Genomic DNA, 20,268 nt, shown 5'->3' on the forward strand with positions numbered 1-20,268 from the left:
CTGTCCCTGGCCTGGTCCCCAGTACTCCTCTGACAACAGTGTCTGCAACAATAAACGCTATCAGGGGTAGGTCAACTGTGAAAATACTGTCACAGCCAAATTAAAATGCACCATCCCATAAACGCTATTTCGGGAAGTAAAGGAGCACTGATCGTACCTTGGGCACCAGGTAGGAGGGGAAGGAGGAAAAGAGAGAGATGTGTGTTTAGTGTTAGCGCAGTAGAGGAGTCGGGAGAGGAGTAATGAGGACGAGAGGGAGATACAAAGTATCAGGTAACACAACAGCCCGGCTCTTAGGAGGCTGACACAGAGACCCCGCAAACCAGCGGAGCCTGGGTGCTCTGAGAACGGAACAAAGAGCAGCTCCAGAACAACACAGCTGACAGGAGAAATGTGCAAGTGCTGGATGGTCACAGTGTGAAAGCTGTCTGTCCTGTTGACCGGATTCGGTCTCAAGTCTAGGCACGTTTGTCCTGGTTTCCAGAAGCCTGACATGCTCTTAGGTATTTCCTGGCTAGGTCCTAGCTGTTGGTCACAGTGCCCTGGGTGTCGTTCCCACCGCCCCCAAGGATCTCGTTTGGAATGCTGGTCCTGCTTCTGGTCTTCCCTTTTGCAAAGGTTGCAGACACTGAGGTCTCACCTCTAGTTAAGTCTCCAGGAAGCTGTTGGCCAATGTTGACCCTGCTGTTGTTTATCCAGTGTCCAGCATGCTGTTTAGAGTTTGTCTAAGCTCCCCCTGGCAGACTCTGGCTCTGTCCTGGTCTCCAGGTCACTGAATCCAGTGAGTTTTTGTTTCAAAGACTTTTATAGTCTAGAAGTAGTCTGCTGGCCAGGTTTTTAGTATGACTGACACTTGCTGAATTTCCTCAAGAGTGTGGTTCACAGCGTGTCTTGGGTTGCAGAGACCCAGAGGCAGCAGGGGGCTTGATTTGAGATAACCCCACAGCTGCTGATCGTGTCCAATCTGCACATTGTTCTGGGCAGGAGCTGCAAGGAAGTGAGCCGTGATGTGGGACCTGGCTGGAGCCAAGTGCACAGCTCTCAGTGAAGATAGAGTGAAGGTCTATGGAGGGACGCAGTCCTATGGGGTGTGGTGGCAGGAACATGAAGTGGCTTGTCATATTATGTCCACAGTCAGGAAGGAGCAGACAGCACCTGCTGGCTACTTTTGTCTGCTTTATTGAAATGTTTGTTCAGGATTTTCCTCATTTGTAGCAAGCAGGGTTGCTCTATTACCTAGCTGTATGAGTTCTTTATAGGTATTAGCTCCTTTTAAGCTAGATATTGTTTGCAAGTCTTTTTCCCAGGAGGCAGGCTGCTGCTTGAGGTCACTGATATTTTTCTTTTACCCTGCAGAAGCTTCTGATTGATATAGTTGTCCTATCTGTACGGGAGCTCTAGATACGGGAACTAAACAGTGTAGGTGTTATGTGTGAAAAGCAAAGACAAGAAAAGGTCCGTGTCCAGCACACATGCCATCTTCCCAGGGGTTTGTGACCTAGGGCTGTTTGAATCTGTGGGTGCACAGGTGCCATCTGTTGTAGAATGTGGCAGATCAAGTCCTGCTCAGTCATGTTTTGCTTTTGTGGGCCAAACTTATGGTGTGATATTTTAATTTTTTTGAGAATATAATTACAACATTTCCCCATTTTCTTTCCCACCCACAAAGCCTCTCATATATCCCTTCCTGCTCTCCTTCAAATTCATGGCCTCTTTTCTCTTTGTTACTGCATGCATGTATGTGTACCATATATATTCCTAAATACAACCTGCTCAGTCTGTATGGTGCTCCCTGTATTTATGTTTTCAGGAGCTGAGCGATGGAAAAGAACATCTCTCCTACTTCCAGCTTTCCTCAGTTGCCGATAGTTCTTTGTGTAGAGTTGAGGGCTGTGGCCTTTTCCCTTGGTGTTGTCCTTGTTCAGCTCACATTAGGACAGTCGTGTTGGTGAGACTTTAGGGGTGTAGCTTCTGACATTACTAGGAGACACAATCTCACAGCGAAGTCCCGGATCCTCTGGGTCTTACAATCTTCCTGTTCCCTCTTGCGCAATGTTCCCTGAGCCTTAGGTGTGGGAGTGTTTTGTAGTTGTATCCACTGGGACTGGGCTCCACAACTCTGCATTTGGTTATGGTTTTCTGTAATGGTCTGCTGCAGATAAGTTTCTTTGATGAGGGGTAAAAACTACACTTATCTGTGGGTATAAAGACAGATGTTTATAGATTGTTGTTAGGGATTATGCTGGTTTAGTAAACTAGTGGTTGTAGATTCTCCTCCCCTAATCACTAGCACAAAGTAGTTAACCAGGTTTCCAGTCCCAGGCATGTTTCCTCTTGTTGAGCAGACCTTCAGTCCAATTAGAGAGTTGTTGGTTACCGCCAAGGTGTGCATGCTGCTCTTGCAGCCTTAGGGTCATTGTGACATGCTGGTTATTGACCTGGTTCTGCCATAGCTGTGTAGGACTTTGGAAGCTTGCATGGTACCTTCTGGTGTGGTATTCTGAAAGTCACTGGCAAAGCCAGCAGTTCAGGGGCTTCTCTTAGTTTAGTTACAGGTCTCACATTTGTGTGCCTTACAGAGAGTTGATTTTGGTGTCTGGTGTAAAATAAGGGTCCAGTTTCATTCTTTGGGATGTGGAATCCAGACGTCTTGGACAATTCCCTGGGTGGAAGCTATGTTTTCTTAGTGTGCCTACTTGGGGCTCTTGTCAGCAATTATTCCAACTTTCCATTTTGTTCTACTTGTCTGGTTTTTGTTAGCATCACACTTTTTTTCCTTAAACCATTGTTTATGTGCTTGGGTGTTTTGCCTTATACATATGCCTGTACATTAGTGTGCACACCTGATGCCTGAGTTGGTCACAAGAGGGCACTAAATTTCTCAGAACTACAGTTACAGATGGTTTCGAGTTACAATGTTGGTGCTGGAAATCAATCCTGGGTCCTCTGGGAGAGCAGCCAGTGTTCTTGACCACTGAGCAAACTCTCCGGCCCACCACACTGTTGACCATGAGGCTCTGTAACAATTCTTTCTTGAGGTGTGGGGTAAGTGTGTGTTTCTCATTTTGTGGCACAGTGTAATCTCAAACACTAGGTTCAAATGACACTCTTCATGCTAGGATGACAGGGCCGTGAACCATGGAAATGCCACGTGTCCAGTTTTCCTCAGAAGTGGTTTGGCCTTTTAAAAAATATTTGTCTGAATTTTAGGACTGTTCTTTGCCTGGATAATGCCACTAGGATTCTGATGGCAGTTACATTGGATCTATATATTCCTGTTGGTAGTGTGGACATTCTGATAAGATTTATTTTGATTCACAGGGCATCCTTCCATTTAGCTTCATCTTCTGTTTCTTTGCCCTGTGTTTTGTTTTTGTTTGGCCTAGACCAGACTGGCTGGGAACTCATCAAGTCCCACCTGCCTCTGCTTCCTGAGTGCTGGGTTTAAAGGTGTACACCATTAAGACTAGCTCAAGAAAAAAAAATTAGATTGGACTTCTAATCAAGCAATTTTCGTTCAAGCATTAAGAATTTATGTTTAAAGAGTAACACACAGCCAGGCTGGTGATGGTGCATGGTTTTAGTCCCAGCACTCAGATGGCACAGCAGGCTGGTCTCTGTGAGCCAAGGCCAGCATGGTCTACAGAGGGAGTTCTAGGACAGCCAGGGATAAACAGAGAAACCCTGTCTTAAAAAAAAGAAAGAAAGAAAGAAAGAAAGGAAAGAGTAAAAGATATGTAAGAGTTTCAGAAAATGGTATTGCATTTGTTAAAAGACATGTAATTGAAGTATAATTATGTAAACTTAAATGGCACATGATTATGATTAAATTAATTAATCTTAAATTTACATTTTTCAGTCCAGAGCATTACATTCATGCAGTGGTAAGAAGCACTGATTTTTTTTTTTTTTTTTCTCAAATGTCCATCCTCTTGAGAAATGCAAGAGTATTCAGCTGAAGTTGTTACCTACTGTTTGAATATAAGATATCCTAACAGTTTAAGAAAGCCAAAGCCTAGGAAATTTAAGTGTTATTTGTGATATACAAAACATATACAAATATATATATATATATATATACTAACATGTGTGTATTAGTATTATATGCATGTGTATATTATATATAGTAGTTATTTCTGGTTTTTGCCCAGCTTTGAATAGGCAATCCTGCCACAGAGCAGATTGTGGCAGCTTTAATGGTCCATTGATGGGTCAGGGGGCTCCTTCTGCTTTTTAGGGATATCAATCATGACATTGTCACATAGCCTGGCTTCAGAAAGTGTATCCTGTGAAGTAACTATGTCTTCGAAGTCTTGATGTTGGCCTGTATCAGGAGGTTCCTGCTCTTCTGGGACATCACTCACAATGTGTTCACTTAGCTTGGAAGCAGCAGCTGCATTCTGTGAAGTAATTGTGTGTCCAAAGCCCTGATATTGGCCCAGTGGTGAGGATGGCTTTGAACCTGCAGAAACTGCATCTTGTGACGATGAGGAAAGCAGACTTGTGTGTTCAGTATCCCCCGAGTCTTCAGGAAAATAATTTTTTTTTGGGTAACCTCTCATTGTTCTCCCTTTAAGACAATATACATTTATTAGCCAAAAGTTATTTTTATCATCCTATAAATAGTTCTTCTCTTTGTCCTCCCCAGATTTGAAGAGCCTGTGTCATGGTATTGCTTTCAATATATCTTATTTCTTAAATTACCAGAGTAAATTTTACATATTTGGGTTGGGGTGATACCTCAGTCTGCAAAATGCTTGCCACACAAAAATGAGGACCTGAGTTCAATCCTCAGCACAGGTCCAAAGCTGGGCATGCTTGCAGTCCCTGTGCTAGTGAGACAGAGTTGGATCCTGGGGGCCTTCTGGCCAGCGATCCTAGTTCAATCTGTGAGCCCATGAAGAGTGAGAGACCCTGTCCCAAAACCCAAGCTGAACAGCTCCTAAGGGACCACACCCGAGGTCCACCTCTGACCCCACATGCACATATAGACAACCCCCAGCCCGCTATATACACACTCACACTAACAAAAGTTAAACAGCCATTACTTACCCACGCGTCTTATTTGTTCAGAAATATCATCTCTGATATCTGACACATCCCACATAGCCAGGAAAGAGTCAAAGCAAGAGACTTCCTCTGCCTCTTGCACGTAGGGTTTATAGGAGAACGAATAATGATGGGCAATGGCCGCAAGGAACATTTCGATGCAGATTATAAAATCCTATAACAGCCATGAAAATATCAAACATCTTTGGCTTTAAATCTAGTTTTTCAAACTGCTAATGTTTTTTCAAAGTTACTTAGGGTGTCAACTTTTTAAAATATAATCCAAATTATATTCATTTTTCAACATTATGTTTTCTACTTCAAAACATGACAAGCCAAAGTTTACATCTCTTTGGCTTTCCCCCAGTCAAGTATTTCTTAATCCATTCCCCAAGAACTGAAAGGAAATGTGCAGATATATGTGGACCAGGAATAAAACATTACCAATCAGTACCTATGGGCCATTTCTCTAGGGTTCCAGCTCCTCACTAGAGTAAGCTAACAGCCTTGCTCACTGTTTGTACGTTTGGGGCAACACTGTGTCAAACTGCTTAAACACTAAAACCCTTTTATTCATTGATAACACTACTTACCTGCAGGCCTGTGGCCACAGCTTCTGCGCTCTGCCATTCCCATGTACGCTTTTCCGAAATAACGCCAACCTTCACCAACAGTGCTATAAGTACTGCTTGCCTGTATGTCAAGAAAAGGTAAATGTGAAATCTAGATCATGAAATGACCAACTGTTTATGCAATTAGGGGTGATGGAGGGGGCTTGATGTGTAAAGCACTTGATGCACAAGTGTGATCTAACCTGAGTTAGATCACAGAAGCCAGAGAAGGCTGGCATGGTGGTGCATATCTGTAAACCCAGTGCTCCTGCAGTGAGTTCAGAGGTGGGGTAAGAGAATCCTGGGAAGACTGCAGGCTGGTGAGCCTGATGTATGCAGAGTGAACAATTAAGAGATCCCATCTCAAATGAAAGGCGAGGGCTGATACCCAAAGCTGTCCTCATTTCCACATGCACACATGGCATGGACGTGTGCCACTCACACAATAAACACATACATGTTGTATACACAGAGATTAAAATATGCACCTAAAAACAGTTAAGGCCTCAATGTACCCCAGGACCCCCCCACTGTTCTGCCTTGTTGGAGCCCACTAGGTTTCCTAGTGGCTGTACCCAGCAGGGCTGCATAAGAGGTTAACTAGACCATGGGCCTGGGCACCAGGTGACTGTAAGTAGCAAGGGGGAGGTCTTTTGCCCCACCCCTTGGCATTGTTATAAATAGACCTTTGGAATACAGTTCTGGGCCCGTTTGGATAAAGACCCAGGCCCACCTGAGTCCATCCTGTGTTTTCTCTCTGCTTCTTAACTATTTAAGTCTCTTATCCCTCAATCCCCAAGAGTTCCTGGGGTAAATAAGTGTGGGGGCTCGTCCCCTATACTGCCTTCAGGGCATATTCCCAAACAAGGTCTGCTTGTATTAAATATACTCACCCTGCATTAGACATTTATTCTACTAGCTTCATAAGATGAATTTCATTATGTATTCTCAGAACTTCATCATTTGGTTCAGATATCTTTTTTGCTTTGAAAACATGTACAAACAATTAGATTCTAAATTCTAATAGCTTGTAATTAAAGGCTGATACTTAAGTGTGTTTACATGTGTATTCAGTAGTAGGATTTCATTTTATTATTCATTCATTCATTTAGATACAGGGTCTACCAATGGAACCCTGGTTGTTCTAGGACTCGCTATGCTGACCAACCTGGCCTTAAACTCAGAGATCTGGCCGCCTCTGCCTCCCAAGTGCTGAGATTAATAATATTTATTTCTGGCTGTGTGTGTGCACACATGTAACATGTTGTGTGTGTGGGGGTCGGAGGACAGCCTGCAGGAGTCATTTCTTTCCATCTACCTCATGGACACTTTGATGGAACTCCAATTATCAGGTTGGTGATGGCAAGCACCTTTTCCTGATGATCCTTTTCACTGGGCCTATTAATTTCAGTTTTGTTTTTTCTCCCTTTTAAGCCTTATTTCTTATGATTAGTGTGGCAGGGTGCCAGAGGACAGCTTTGTGGAGTTGGTTCTCTACATCCACCTTTACAGGGGTCCTGGGGATTAAACTCAGTTCATTAGGCATGCATAGCAAGTGCCTTTCCCCAGGGAGCTAGCCTGCCAGCCCACAGAGTATCTGCCATTATAATATATATCATATATAATACTATCGAGTCCCAGAAGTCTCTATAGCATAAGCTACTTCTGTAGAAGACTGCATATGATGTATGCCTTCAACTGCTAATGATTACTTCTGGCAGTGAAATTTCATGAATTCCTTCTCCTTTGTCCTTACTGAGTTGCTAAACTGGATCTATTTGTTTCTATAACTCTTAGTACCTATCCTGTCCTAACACCATGGCTACTTTGCTGTTTGCTTTGTGACATTGAGGACAGACATAAGGTCGTGGATAAACCATGCTGACACTCTGATGGATCTCCAGCCCTACCTTGTATTTTAAAGGACACTCACTGATAAACATTTCTGTCATTAATGTTTTCTCCCAAATTGGTACTGCTTTATTTATGACAGATTTTAGGTAATTCATTCATTTTGAGCCAAGGTCTCCATATGTAGCTGACTGGCCTCAAATTTGCTATGTAGACCCTGTTAGCCTTGAACTCATAATCACCTGCTTCTGCCTCCCTGGGGAGTGCTGGGATTAAAGGTACACACCACCATACCAGCATCAAGATATTTAGGCTATCTCAAATTATCTTCTTCTTTTAAATGTCACAGTGGCCAACTGACTACTTCTTTGATGGTTCAGATACAAGATAACACAATGTGGCATAGGCTGGTCCACAACTTGCTTTATAGAGCAGGCTGTCCTCAAACTCATAATTTGAGATTCTCTTGCCTCACCCTGAATGCTGGGATTACAGGTATGTACCACCACACATGACTAAGATCATTTGTTTGTTTGTTTTAATCTTTTTAAAACTAATATTATTTTAATTTTTATGCATTTTGCTTGCATGTATGTATACGATACATGTGCAGTATCTGCAAGTACTAGAAGAGGGCATTAGAATCACCTGGATCTAAAATTACAGAAGGTTGTGAGCCACTAACCTTGTTGGTGTTGGGAACTAAACCCAGGTCCTCAGCAAGAGTAGCAAGTGCTCTTACCTGTTGAGCCATCTCTCCAGGCCTGTTTCTGTAAATCTTACAAGAGCTGAAGGGGTGGCCTTTTAAAATGTTCTTGTGTGTGTCTAAGTATGTGCATGTGCTCACAGAGGCCAGAGGAGGACTTCAGACCCCTTGGAGCTAGAGTTACATGATGTTGTGAGCCACCAGACATGGGTGCTGGGGACCAAACTGCAGTCCTCTGGATTTACAGCACACTCTCTTAACTGCTGAGCCTCTCTCCAGCCCCAAAGGCATCTTCCTAGTTCAGGTTGGCCTTGAATGGTAGTCCTGCCTCAGTCTTCCAAGTGCTAGGATCATAGACAGGCACCCCTGAGCCTGGCATTGTATTCACATTGTTTAAAAGAGTCCCTTAACCAACAGTTTTATTGGCATTTATAAAATGAGAATATTTGGGGCTGGAGAGATGGCTCAGAGGTTAAGAGCACTGACTGCCCTTCCAGAGGTCCTGAGTTCAATTCCCAGCAACCTAATGGTGGCTCATAACCATCTGTAGTGAGATCTGGTGCCCTCTTCTATATACATAATAAATAAATAAATCTTAAAAAAAAAACCTCCGTTAACCAACAGTTTTATTGGCATTTATAAAATGAGAATATGTAAGAGCAAGCAACACTTACCAGAATGACACAAAGACTACCAGTTTGACACAAAGAAACTTGCCAACGGGTCGTATAGGGCTGAGCTCTTCCTTTAGCACTTTGTAAAACAGCAGGAGGCAGTACATGGCAAACTAGAAACAAAAGCAACATTCAACATCCTGCACTAGGAAGACAGTGACAGAGCCCTTAGTTAAAGCCGAAACCAGAGTCTACAGTGATGTTCCCGGCAGAGCTTAGGGCTAATCAGCCGATGTTTTAGTGCTTTTAATACGTTGCTGAAGATGCATGTATGTGAGATTCTCAAGAGAGATATGTAACACTTTTCCTGAATATGTTTCTAAGTGTTCTTGTACTGGAACTCAAAGCAATAAACAAATGGCATGAACGGAAGGTTTCCTTCAGTCAAAGAAAAAGGCAACACAAATTACCGCCACTTTTATAAAAGCAGATTATTATTATTAGCTAATCTCTTGTGTAACATTTACACACACACACAGTTTATGAGACAACACATTAAATAAGCACAGTGTCAAGAAAACTGTGATCATGAAATCTGCATCACACAAACCCATTTCCTTGAGAGCAGTGTGTGAGTCCAGCCGGCCTTACTTCTTAAAATAAGTGCCCACGTCTTTAGAGTCAGTTACAGTAACCAACCAGCGTTTCAACAGCAAGCTGCATTTCTGGAAGCTTACTTTTCCCATTAAAACCAGGAGATACTTTATGCTCATTTAAAATACTCCAGGATCTGAGAACAGTAAAGGAAGAACCGAGTTCAGACCCTTGCACTGGAGCAGGGCCACCCAGGGTGCTGGTCACACACTCACGGGCCCTGGGTTCTAGTTCTAGTACCACTGAAAACAAACAGACTCTCAGCACTGAGCCATTGCTCTGTACATAGGAACTGTGACCCTCATGCCGGGATCTTACCCAGACCTGTGTGATAGGCAAACATCCAGACATATTCCATGGTCATAATTCAATTTTCTAACATCTGTCATGAACTAAAATAAAAATTTGTTCCCAGTATCTTTTTCTTTTTCTTTTTTACATTTTATAAAATCTTTGACAAATAATTCGCATAGTATACAATTTGCCTGTGTGCAATTTGATAGACTTCAGTCCAGCATCCTCATAGGCCCGTGACACCGTCACCACTTTCTATTTTAGAACATCGCTGTCTTCAATTTCATACACACATATAATGTATGGTGATTACATTCCATCTTATTTATTTATTTATTTTCGAGACAGGGTTTCTCTGTAGCTTTGGAGACTGTCCTGGAATTGGCTCTGTAGACCAGGCTGGCCTCGAACTCACAGAGATCCACCTGCCTCTGCCTCCCGAGTGCTGGGATTACAGGTGTGAGCCACCACCGCCTGGCTCCACCTTATTTTTTTTAAATGAACATATTAGTTGCAATTGTAACCATTTTTAAGTTCACAATTCGGTGGTATGAATTACATTCAAGATATTAATTACACTCATGATATTAATTCCAATATCTTTTTCAGCTAAAAGTAGCTAACTTTTGCGTACGTTTCATAAGGTTTACTTTTAGTATCTGTCTAAATGCCAATGGGAAGACCAAACTGTGCCCACCAGGTTTAGAGTGTTTCCAGTTTTTTCTTATAATGGGCATTAAATCCCAGAAGGCTAAAACACTTATACCATTTCTTTAGACTACACTGGCAGAAAACAAGACTACACCCTCCCTTCCTCTCTTTCTTCTTTCTTTCATTCCTTCTCTCTCTCTTTTTTTTCTCTTTCCCCCCTTTCTTTCCCTTTCTTTTTTCCTTCCTTTTTTTTTTTTTTTTTTTTTTTTTAAAGACAGGGTTTCTCTGTGTAGCTCTGGCTGTCCTGGAACTCACTTTGTAGACCAGGCTGGCCTCAAACTCAGATATCTGCCTGCCTCTGCCTCCCAAATTCCGGGATTAAAGGCGTGCAATGCTATGCTCGGTTCCATTGTAAACTTCTAATAATTTATGTATTAGAAGTGTTTACTATACTGTAAAAAGCACTATCCAAAGACTTTAGATGAAATACGCATCAGCTTAAGAGAGCCTTTCAGTTCCACCTGCCTCTGCCTCCTGAGTGCTGGGATTAAAGGTGTGCGCCACCACTGCCTGGTGAACTCTTCTAGTTTTATTTAAACTCTATCCTCTCCTGCCAATTACACTTTTCCTCTCACTGGATAGGCCGATTGCATTGTGTTTTGTTTATTAAGAAGGCACACCATGCTTATCCCCACAAGGCTGTGTGGTCACAAGAGCAAACAGCTCTGCATGTAAGTCACCAAACCACTCATGAACATATTACTGTACTTCTACATTGTATAAAGGTATACATTAAAACTGTTTCAAGTTCCATGTACAAATTAAAAGGTAATTTTTTTCCTCAAGAAATAGTGCCTGATAATATTTAGCAACAGAAACGAATTTAGTACAGTTAACAAGAATGATGATTTACTTACCAGTTGTGACAAATTATTGATTATAACCAAATAAGTCCAAGCGTTGGAGAAGCTAAAGTTCCCTTCATCATAGACACCAACCAGCTCACACACCCTTGAAAATGGCAAAAACAACTTATGACTGACCAAGCAAACCCACATCTTAATATGTACCCTATAGAGATTTATTTTTATGCATATGAATGTCTTACCTGAATGAACATAACACCTGTGCACAATGAGCATGCAGTGCCCTTGGTGACCAGAAAAGGGCACTGGATCCTCTGGAACTAGATTGAACTAAAGCTCTGCAAGAGTGCCAAGTGCTGTTACCACTGAGTGCTCCTCTGAGTGCTCTTCAGCCCTGAACACGTTCTTAAGGTGTAGTGGTAGCAACACTTAAAATTTGGAGTCCATTTACTTCAGTAAGCCTATGGAAAATTACTTGACTTTGGTCACTAACAGAGAAACATTTTTCTAGATATGTATGATATGATTATTCCTTTTAACTTAAAGAAATTATAAACTGAGAACCATTAAACTAGAGAATAATCTTTAACTTCAAAAAACAAGGCCTAATTTTGGAAAGTTGACTGATAATCGTTAACTACAGCTCACCTTTTCCTGTAAATTGCAGGTAAGTATCTGAAGAACCAGACACCCCGACCCCACAGGTAAATTTTACCCTAAGTATTAAGTTATATGCTCACCCAGTTTCTTTCTTTTTCTTTTTCTTTTTTTTTTTTTGAGCTGGGTATTAAACCCAGGGCCTTGCACTTGCTAGGCAAGCGCTCTACCACTGAGCTAAATCCCCAACCCCGCTCACCCAGTTTCTAAGCAGCAAGGAAATAAATCATAATTTCATAAATAATTCTAGCTCAAAGGTTAATAAAGAGTTGAACTTTTTTTAAAGTAATTGATTTATTCTTATTTTATGTGCATTGGTGTTTTGCCTGTGTATGTTTGTGTAAGGGTCCCCTGGAACTGGAGTTAAGATAGTTGTGAGCTGCCCGTGGGTGATGGGGGTTGAACCTGGGTCCTCTGGAAGAGCAGTCAGTGCTCTTAACTGCTAAGCCATCTCTCCAGCCCCTAAACTTTTTTTTTTTTTTTTTTTTTTAAAAACATGGCTTTCTTTTAAATGTTAATATCTAATAGATAAATCATAAATTGACATTTTGGATTTTTTAGGGAACAGTTTCCCAGGTAGTTTGATTATGTTTCATATTTAGACATCAAATGGTTTTTGTGTGTGTTTATTTTGAGACTCGGTCTCTCTATGTAGACCAGGCTGGCCTCAAACTCAGAGATCTGCTTCTCTCTGCCTCCTCAGTGCTGGGATCAAAGGTGGCACCAGTTAAAGACAGTGTTCCTAATAAACTCCTAACAAGGTAGAAAATAAATCTGTGTGGTTAACCCAACTAAAGGAGTTTTGGTTTTTCTGATATGTTGTACAGTCTGCTCTCAAAGAATGTGAATCTTGTGGCAATCCTTTGCATTATTCATTGTAATGGAATCCAGCTTTTATATATGTATTTACACTATTAATCAGCATTGTTTTGCTACTTGTTTTCCCATTAAAGAACATAGATTATTTTTTAAGACAGGGCCCAGTCTGGCCTTAAACTCTCGATTCTCCTGCCTCTACCTTCAAGTGCTAGGATTATTTGCCATGAATCACTACACTTGGTTTCTGTCATGCTGGGAATTAAAGCCAGGGCTTTGTGCTTACAAGGCAAACACTCTTATCAACTGAGCTATATTCCCAGCCATGTATCATGAAGATTAAAAAAAAAAAAGCTAACGGAAAGCCATACTTACAATGCTGTAACAGTGGTAATTGGTCTGATCACAGTGTACTGCAGCACTCCCAGTTTACATCGAAAGAGCAGCATTCTGCAGAAGAAAGAGAACATAACATCTCAACTATTCAGTGGCATCAGAACATCGCAAAGCCTCCAAATTAAAATCCCGTTGACAAATGACACTAATTATATTGAATTCTGCTAATTTTGTTCTTCTAAACGATAGTAGGGTAAGAATGTGGTGGCAACATGGACATCTGAGGACCACTTTGAAATTGTTTAATAATTTTATCTCCTAAAGCCTCCCTTCAGCTCCACTATAGTGAGACATAGAACAGAAGGAACAGAAGAAGGTGCTGGGACCTTGGACTTTTCCTGTTTCCCACTCTGGCCATGATACACTGCAAATCAACAGGACCAAATGATCTGAGTCTGTGAGCCAAATAAAACCGACTATCTCAGGACCTCCGCTGATAGAACTGATCGTGGTGGGTCTAACTAACACAGGAGAAAACCGGAGGCACAAATGAACTGTGAGCCTGTGCACATGCACATGTATAAGGCATTGGCACTCAGGATGCAGCTTCCTCGTGAATGTGTCTACAGCAAGATTTCCTGGGACAAGGCAAACCACCCTGAGGGTGGGCGTCGATCCACAGTCTGGGGCCCTGGACTGAACACGAGGCAGTGAGCTGAGTTCCAGCTTTCCTCTCTGCTTCCTGACAGCAGATGCAGTGTGACATCATGCACCTGCCACGTGCTTTTCCCACCATAAGGACTGCACCCTCAACTGTGTTCCTAAGATGCTTTTGTCAGTGACTTTGTCTCAGCAGGGAGACAAGTACAAGACAATTAGCTGTGTGATCACGTGCATAGTCATTTAGGCTCCAATTCCCAATGATCAAAAAGATGCTGATTAAATATTTTCTAAGGTTTTTCTCCCTCAAACATTGATGAACTTTTCTATTGGGGTAAGCAATGTAAACAAACAAAAAACCTTCCAACATGCACACTGTAAAAATATATTTTATTATCTTTCAAACTGTACTTCGTGCTATGTAGGATAAGGGCTCTGCCTACTGTCCCCGCCCCTTGCAGAGAGCTGACTGATATTTCAGACCCTCACAGAGACCCGTCAAAACCAAACACACTTACTCTCCCATCGCCCACGGTGGACAGCAGCAGAGTGGAGCGAGATGCTGTTGCTGATCCTTAGCTTCCAGGTGTAACATCACGTTTGGGAACCGAATTGTTAGGTAGTTGTTAAGGAAGATCATAAAGTTATAGATGACATAAGCTTCATAACACTCCCTCCAGGTATCTACGTATATTGCGATTTTTGGAAATTTCAAGGCCAACCACTGTGGAAAAGCCAGATGTTAGGAGAAATGCTACTGACTCAGAAAGTGCTGCTGAAGGTTTTCTTCCTTCTTTCCTTCCTCCTTCCTTCCTTCTTTCCTTCCTCCTTCCTTCCTTCTTTCCTTCCTTCCTTCCTTCCTTGCTTTGTCTTCCCAGAAAGGGTCTATGTAACCTGGATGTTCTGGAGCTCACTATGTAGACCAGGCTGGCCTCCAACTTCAGTGTTCCACCCAGGTGATGGGATTAAAGGGATGCAGCACCACACCTGGATAAAGCCATTTTCTTTAGTTGTGTCTACTGTGGAAAGTGTTTTTCCTTTTATTTTCTCCCTTTTTGGTGGTGGGGTACAAATAAAAGACTTAATAACTAAAAAACATGATAGTGAACTATCAGCATCCTTATGAGAATCTGCATCTATGGGTTCAGCCAACCCTGGAGCAGAAATATTTGTAACAGCCCCTGACCCCAGGTCTGAACTCTGGAACTCACTCTGTAGACAAGGCTGGCCTCGAACTCACGGAGGTCCCCTTACCTGCCTATGGCACTGATGTTCTATCAGGTGTCATATGCCATCTAGAAATGACCGTAAGGACAGGGGAGACACACTAGTCCATATGCTGACGCTGACCATTTTATATAACGGAACTGAATATCAGCACATTTTGATGCCTGGGGTGGGAAAGTATTCCCTTGTGGCTAAGTATTGATGAGGGTAATTTATAATATTACATTTTTTAAAAGATTAGGAGCCACTAACCTTAAATTTAAGCAACTGGGCAAGGAAAACAGCTACACATTAAAAATACTTGAAATATCTACATTTTTCATTATATTATCTTCCTTACCAACATTAAAAACAAGTGAACTTGGCCAGTTGTAGTGGTGCATGCCTTTAATCTCAGCACTTAGGAGATAGGGGCAGGGGGCAACCTGTGAGTTCAGGGACAACATGCTCTATATAGCGAGTTCCAGGACAGCCAGAACTACATATTTGAGACCCTGTCTCAAAAATATAAAAATAAATAAATAAGTAAAAATAAACAGAAAGAAAGAAAAAGCTGGGCTGTGGTAGTGCACACCTTTGATCCCAGCACTCAGGAGGAAGAGGAGGTGGATCTCTGAGTTTGAGGCCAGCCTGGTCTACAGAGTGAGTTCCATGGCAGCCTGGGCTACACAGAGAAATCCTGTCTGAAAAAAAAAAGAAACAAAGAAAAGAAAAATGTCACTATTAATCTGTTTTAAAAAGTCATTCTTTAGTAAGCATAGTTAAGTGTCAGAAAAGAAGCAAGGCGGTGGCGGAACATGCCTTTAATCCCAGCACTCACCGGGGAGACAGAGGCAGGTAGGTCTCTGAGTATGAGGCCAGCCTGGTCTACAGTATGAGTTCCAGACAGCCAGGGCTACATGGAAAAACCCTGTTTCAAAGAAACCTGAAAAAAAAAGTGTCATAAAAGAATTCTTTTTTTAAAAAGATTTATTTATTATTTTATGTGTATGAGTATTTTGCCTACATGTATGCATATGTGCTATGTTCATGCCTCATGCTTACAGAGATCAGAAATTGATTCCCTGGGACTGGAGTTATAATTGTGAGCTGCCATGTAAGTGCTGGGAATTGAACCTGGGTCCTCTAGAAGAGCAAAGTACTCCTTACCTCTGAGCCATCTCTCCAGCCCAAGAATTCTTAATGCAATACAATAAAACATACTTACACTGTCCAAACTGTATATTGGGACCATCCAAAGAATCCTACAGAAAGTAAAACATAAAAAATACTTAATATCATCTTTATGAATTAAGTCAGTCAATACTAGTAATAGCAAATACATTAAGATTTGACCTTATAATAGGTTTTTGAAGTTCAGGTTGTGTGTAATGCACCAAGTGTTGTAGAATCCCCCAGAGGGACACAGGTATTGTCAACAGCAGAAAGATACCAGCAATAAACCATGCTTTAGTGTGTATTCCAACCTTGAAAAAACAAAAGAACACATTGTTTTAGATTCTGATATTAAAACTATAAAGATCAATATTTTTTTTCTTAAATTTTCATTTGATTACTAATACTGCTTGGTATTTCCAAAATAATTAGTAGCAATTAAAAAAAGATTTACTTTTTAAAAAATTCTATGTATGTGTGTCTGTGTGAATATGTGCACGTGTGAGTGTGGACAGTGCCAGATTCCTTGGGGCTCGAGTTACAGGGTGTGGTTTAGTCCCCGTAACTAGGGAGGCCGAAGGGTCTTTGTCTCTGTGAGCCCCAGGACAGCCTGACAAAAGAACCCTCTCCTCTTCCTCCTCAAAAAAAAAAGACCATTTCCATAGTGTCTTTGCCCATTTCTAGTGTGTTACTTGCTTTCTATCTTGATTCTGGTTTGCTGTTTATGAGCTATCTTGAGGAAATGCTCCAGTTAAGTCTCTAATCTTAAACACAAAAACAAAATCTTCCTTTAATCTTCTCAGTCCCCTCCACCTATTGTGCTATCATTTCTCAGGCTCCTTCGGAGTCAAAATCTTCAAAACTCATATATTCTGCGGATTCTAAGTTTCCACCACACATTCCTACTTCAACAATTCTGTTCTGGGTTTGGTCCTTCCAACTGGAGTGATCACTAATCTCCCCACTGACCTTTCTACTGGTGAAGAGTGACAGGCAGGTTGGCCACAGTGGACACTATTCAGAACCTCCCCTTGAAACCCTCCTCCCGGGCATTCACTTCGTTGGTTCCTTGTGAATTCCTGGGAATTGCTGGTGCCAGGTCCTTTGCTGTTCCTCCTCTCTGTCCTTGATCTCAAGCATTCTTTAACTGCAGACACTGTCTAAAGTCTGACCATTAGTACCTAGGTTTGCTCCCCTTTCAGAGGCCGGAACTTAACCCCTAATGCAAGCAGCCATATTTGGAGATAAGGCAAGTGACTTAGGTGAAACGAGGTCACAGTCTCATAGGGCTAGTGATCTCAAAATGAAATCATCCAACCACCTGAGGATTCAGCAAGAGCATGACTGTCTGCAGCCTGAGAGCACCCTCCCTAGACCGCAACCCTCTGGCCCTCATGATATCTGACTCCAAAATAATTTTCAAGACCGTGAAAACACAAATTCCCTTGAAGGCACTCAGTTCATGGTATACACATGTGCTTCTGTGTGTGTGAGCCCAGGTGTGCATGTGTGGTGGTCAGAGGTCAGCTCTGGGAAGTCAGCTCTCCTTCCAGCTTAGGAACCAGGGTATCTCTTGTTTCTGCTGCTGTCTGTGCTGCACACTGGAGGCTAGCTGGCTGGCAAGCTTCCAGGCAATTCTGTGTCCACCTCCCATCTTGTCATAGATACCATTCAGGCGGGTTACAGAGAGGGAACTCAGGTGGTCAGCTTTCCTGGTTATTGCTTCACCTGCTAAGCCATCTTCCACAGCCCAGTTTATGGCCTTTATTATGGCAGAGAGAATAAATTAAACAAGACATGTACCTGCAGTTGAAACTGTTCTGAGGTCCAGACTTGCATATCCAAGTGCATTATTTGACAGGCTCACCTGCACGTCCTCCATTAAACATCCCTGTCAGAACTTGAGGGACTCAACGAGGGGTGTTAGCAGTTTACACTGCAGATTAGAATTGGTCTTAAAGGTTCTTGGCACTTTCAAACTATGCTTGAAGCTCACAACTAAGAGAATACTAAGTGAATTAAGTACCCTAAGAACACTAAGTGAGGAAATTATATTTATATTAAGATTGCTATACCTAAATTTGGGTGGACATATTTCAAATAAGCTAAAAACTTATCAAATGAGAAATACTTAATGTCATATTATAAAAGCCTTAAATATCTATATGGACTATAATAGAAAGGCCAACAAAAGTTTAGTGAACAAAAGAACCCTACAGACACGTTTGGACACATTGTTTAACTAAAATATTTTCCATACTCAAAAAGGGGGGTTCATGTACATGGTATGTCATAACTCTTCTAAAATAATAAAGTACTTTCTAGTTATTATTAATTAATAATTCTAAGTTCACTTTATACATATATTACGGATATGTTAAGTATCCAGCTTGTAATACTTTAGTAGTGTCACAACATGACGTCATATGACATCAACAAATAATAAACGGCTGACCGGAGAGATGACTCAGGTAAGGAGCTGGCCAACAACACGGCACTATCTCTTGAGCTCAGTCCTCATGATGATAGGAAAGAACAACTCCCCCAACTTGTCGGTCCTCTGACCTCCACAAGTGGGCCATCCCATGAATACACCAACAACAAATACACTTTTTTTTTTTTTTTTTAAGAGACAAATACACGAGGAACTTTTGTAACACATTTGCTTTGACTGAGGAGTAACTTCAAGTCTGCGAAGGTAGCTCAGTTGGTAGAATGCTTGCTTGCCTCAAATGCACAAAGCCCTGGGTTCCATCCCCAGCGTTGAATAAACAGAAGCACCGAGAATGTGGACGTTGGAGGACCATCCTAGGCTACAAAGCAAGTTTCAAAACAGCCTGGTCTACATGAGACTTCATCTCATTAAAGAAAGGAACAAATAAAATATCAAATATCAAATATAAAAACAATTAGCAAAGTCCAACTAACGGGAATCCTTTCGTTCCAGGAAGCAGGCTAAAAGCTTATAAAATCCAGAACGGAGCTTTCAAGGTAATTATCTGATTTAGTCAAGCTCAGTATCTGCACAGCAGATGTGATTTCAAGAATAGTTTTAACTGACGGGTATCAGCGAAGCATTCTAAGCAGCAACATTATTTTTTCCTACCCGGTCCCACCTCCACTTGTAGCGGCAAAATGAAATCAGACGGGTCCGTTTAATGTTTAAAGACGGGATGTTTTTCAGACGCCCAAGAATTAAAGGCTGACAAAAGAATTCTGCCAAGCCGACTAAGAAAGCGTAGAGGTGCTGGACCCTCTTACCTTCAGTTTGTGACGTTCCCAAATACACAAGGGAACTAAGATCAGGATGCCAACTACGTAAGTAAGTATAATCAGGGGTCGGATCCATCGCCTCCAGTTGTTCAGATTACACACGCTGGGCATTTTCATAAACAAATTAGCTTACGACAGCCAAGAAAACAAACCAAACCGAGATTTTGGCACTTCCTCTTCTTTGATTGTTTTCTCTTCTGGCTCTCTATATAGAGAAAAATTTACCAGCCGCTGGCGCCGCGTCCTCGGGTCGAGCTATGGTTGCGGCTGCCGCAGCGGCGGGTGCTCAGGATGCTCGCAGGTGCGGGCTGCATCCTAGTCGGACAACCGGCACGCACCCGGTGCCGCCGTGGTGGGGTCGCCGCCTCACCTGGGGGTCGCCTAGAGTCTCGGCTGCACCATGGCCCCGAGGACAGCCGGGGTGACCTGGGGACCTGGGCGCTCGGGTCTGTCCTGCAGCTGAAAGCCGGCCGGTTCCCCCGTCCTGCTCTGGCAGGTGAGCCTCCGGCCCCCGGAAGACCCGGTGGCGATGTCCTCACTCACGCTTTCTGAACTAGGGGAAACTCATCTTTAAAAGAAATGAGTGCGCTTCCGCTTCCGTTCAGATGCGTAAAGCCAATGACCTGAGGTGAGATTCAAGCTAGGCAAACCCTGTCCGGTGACATCAGAGGTTTATGATTGGTCAGCTACAGAGGAGGGCGTGACTGTAACCAAGGTTACTGAAGGGCGTGGTGGGAGGGATGCAGAGGAGGGTAGTGGAGGACTGTTGGCTTCGCTAACTTGGCTGGTCTTTGTGGATCCTCAGAAGGGTTCCGGAAGTTGTAGGAACTGGACGTTTCAGAAACACC

General features: G+C 42.4%; 1 protein-coding gene across 1 annotated transcript; it reads right to left on the reverse strand.

Annotated features, from left to right (window-relative positions):
* Positions 1-3,877: 3,877 nt before the first annotated feature.
* Tmem184c (transmembrane protein 184C) lies at positions 3,878-20,030 on the reverse strand. Its single transcript, XM_036188985.1, has 10 exons — positions 19,409-20,030; positions 16,328-16,458; positions 16,200-16,236; positions 14,284-14,489; positions 13,145-13,219; positions 11,348-11,441; positions 8,892-9,004; positions 5,643-5,742; positions 5,053-5,224; positions 3,878-4,570 (listed from the first exon to the last, which is right to left on the reverse strand). The coding sequence occupies exons 1-10, from the start codon at positions 19,535-19,537 to the stop codon at positions 4,194-4,196; spliced, it is 1,434 nt and encodes a 477-aa protein (XP_036044878.1). The 5' UTR covers positions 19,538-20,030; the 3' UTR covers positions 3,878-4,193.
* Positions 20,031-20,268: the final 238 nt, after the last annotated feature.

This window comes from Onychomys torridus, chromosome 5, assembly GCF_903995425.1.
Source record: "Onychomys torridus chromosome 5, mOncTor1.1, whole genome shotgun sequence".
NCBI classification, from domain to species: Eukaryota; Metazoa; Chordata; class Mammalia; order Rodentia; family Cricetidae; genus Onychomys; species Onychomys torridus.

What these genes read in the sequence shown, in the direction of transcription:
- Tmem184c (XM_036188985.1), bottom strand. Translation starts at nt 19,537, where the DNA reads ATGAAAATGCCCAGCGTGTGTAATCTGAACAACTGGAGGCGATGGATC. An exon ending in GGGAACGTCACAAACTGAAG is followed by an intron (nt 16,459 to 19,408) that starts GTAAGAGGGTCC and finishes TGTTTTTTCAAG; the next exon opens with GTTGGAATACACACTAAAGC. An exon ending in CTTCAAAAACCTATTATAAG is followed by an intron (nt 16,237 to 16,327) that starts GTCAAATCTTAA and finishes TACTTTCTGTAG; the next exon opens with GATTCTTTGGATGGTCCCAA.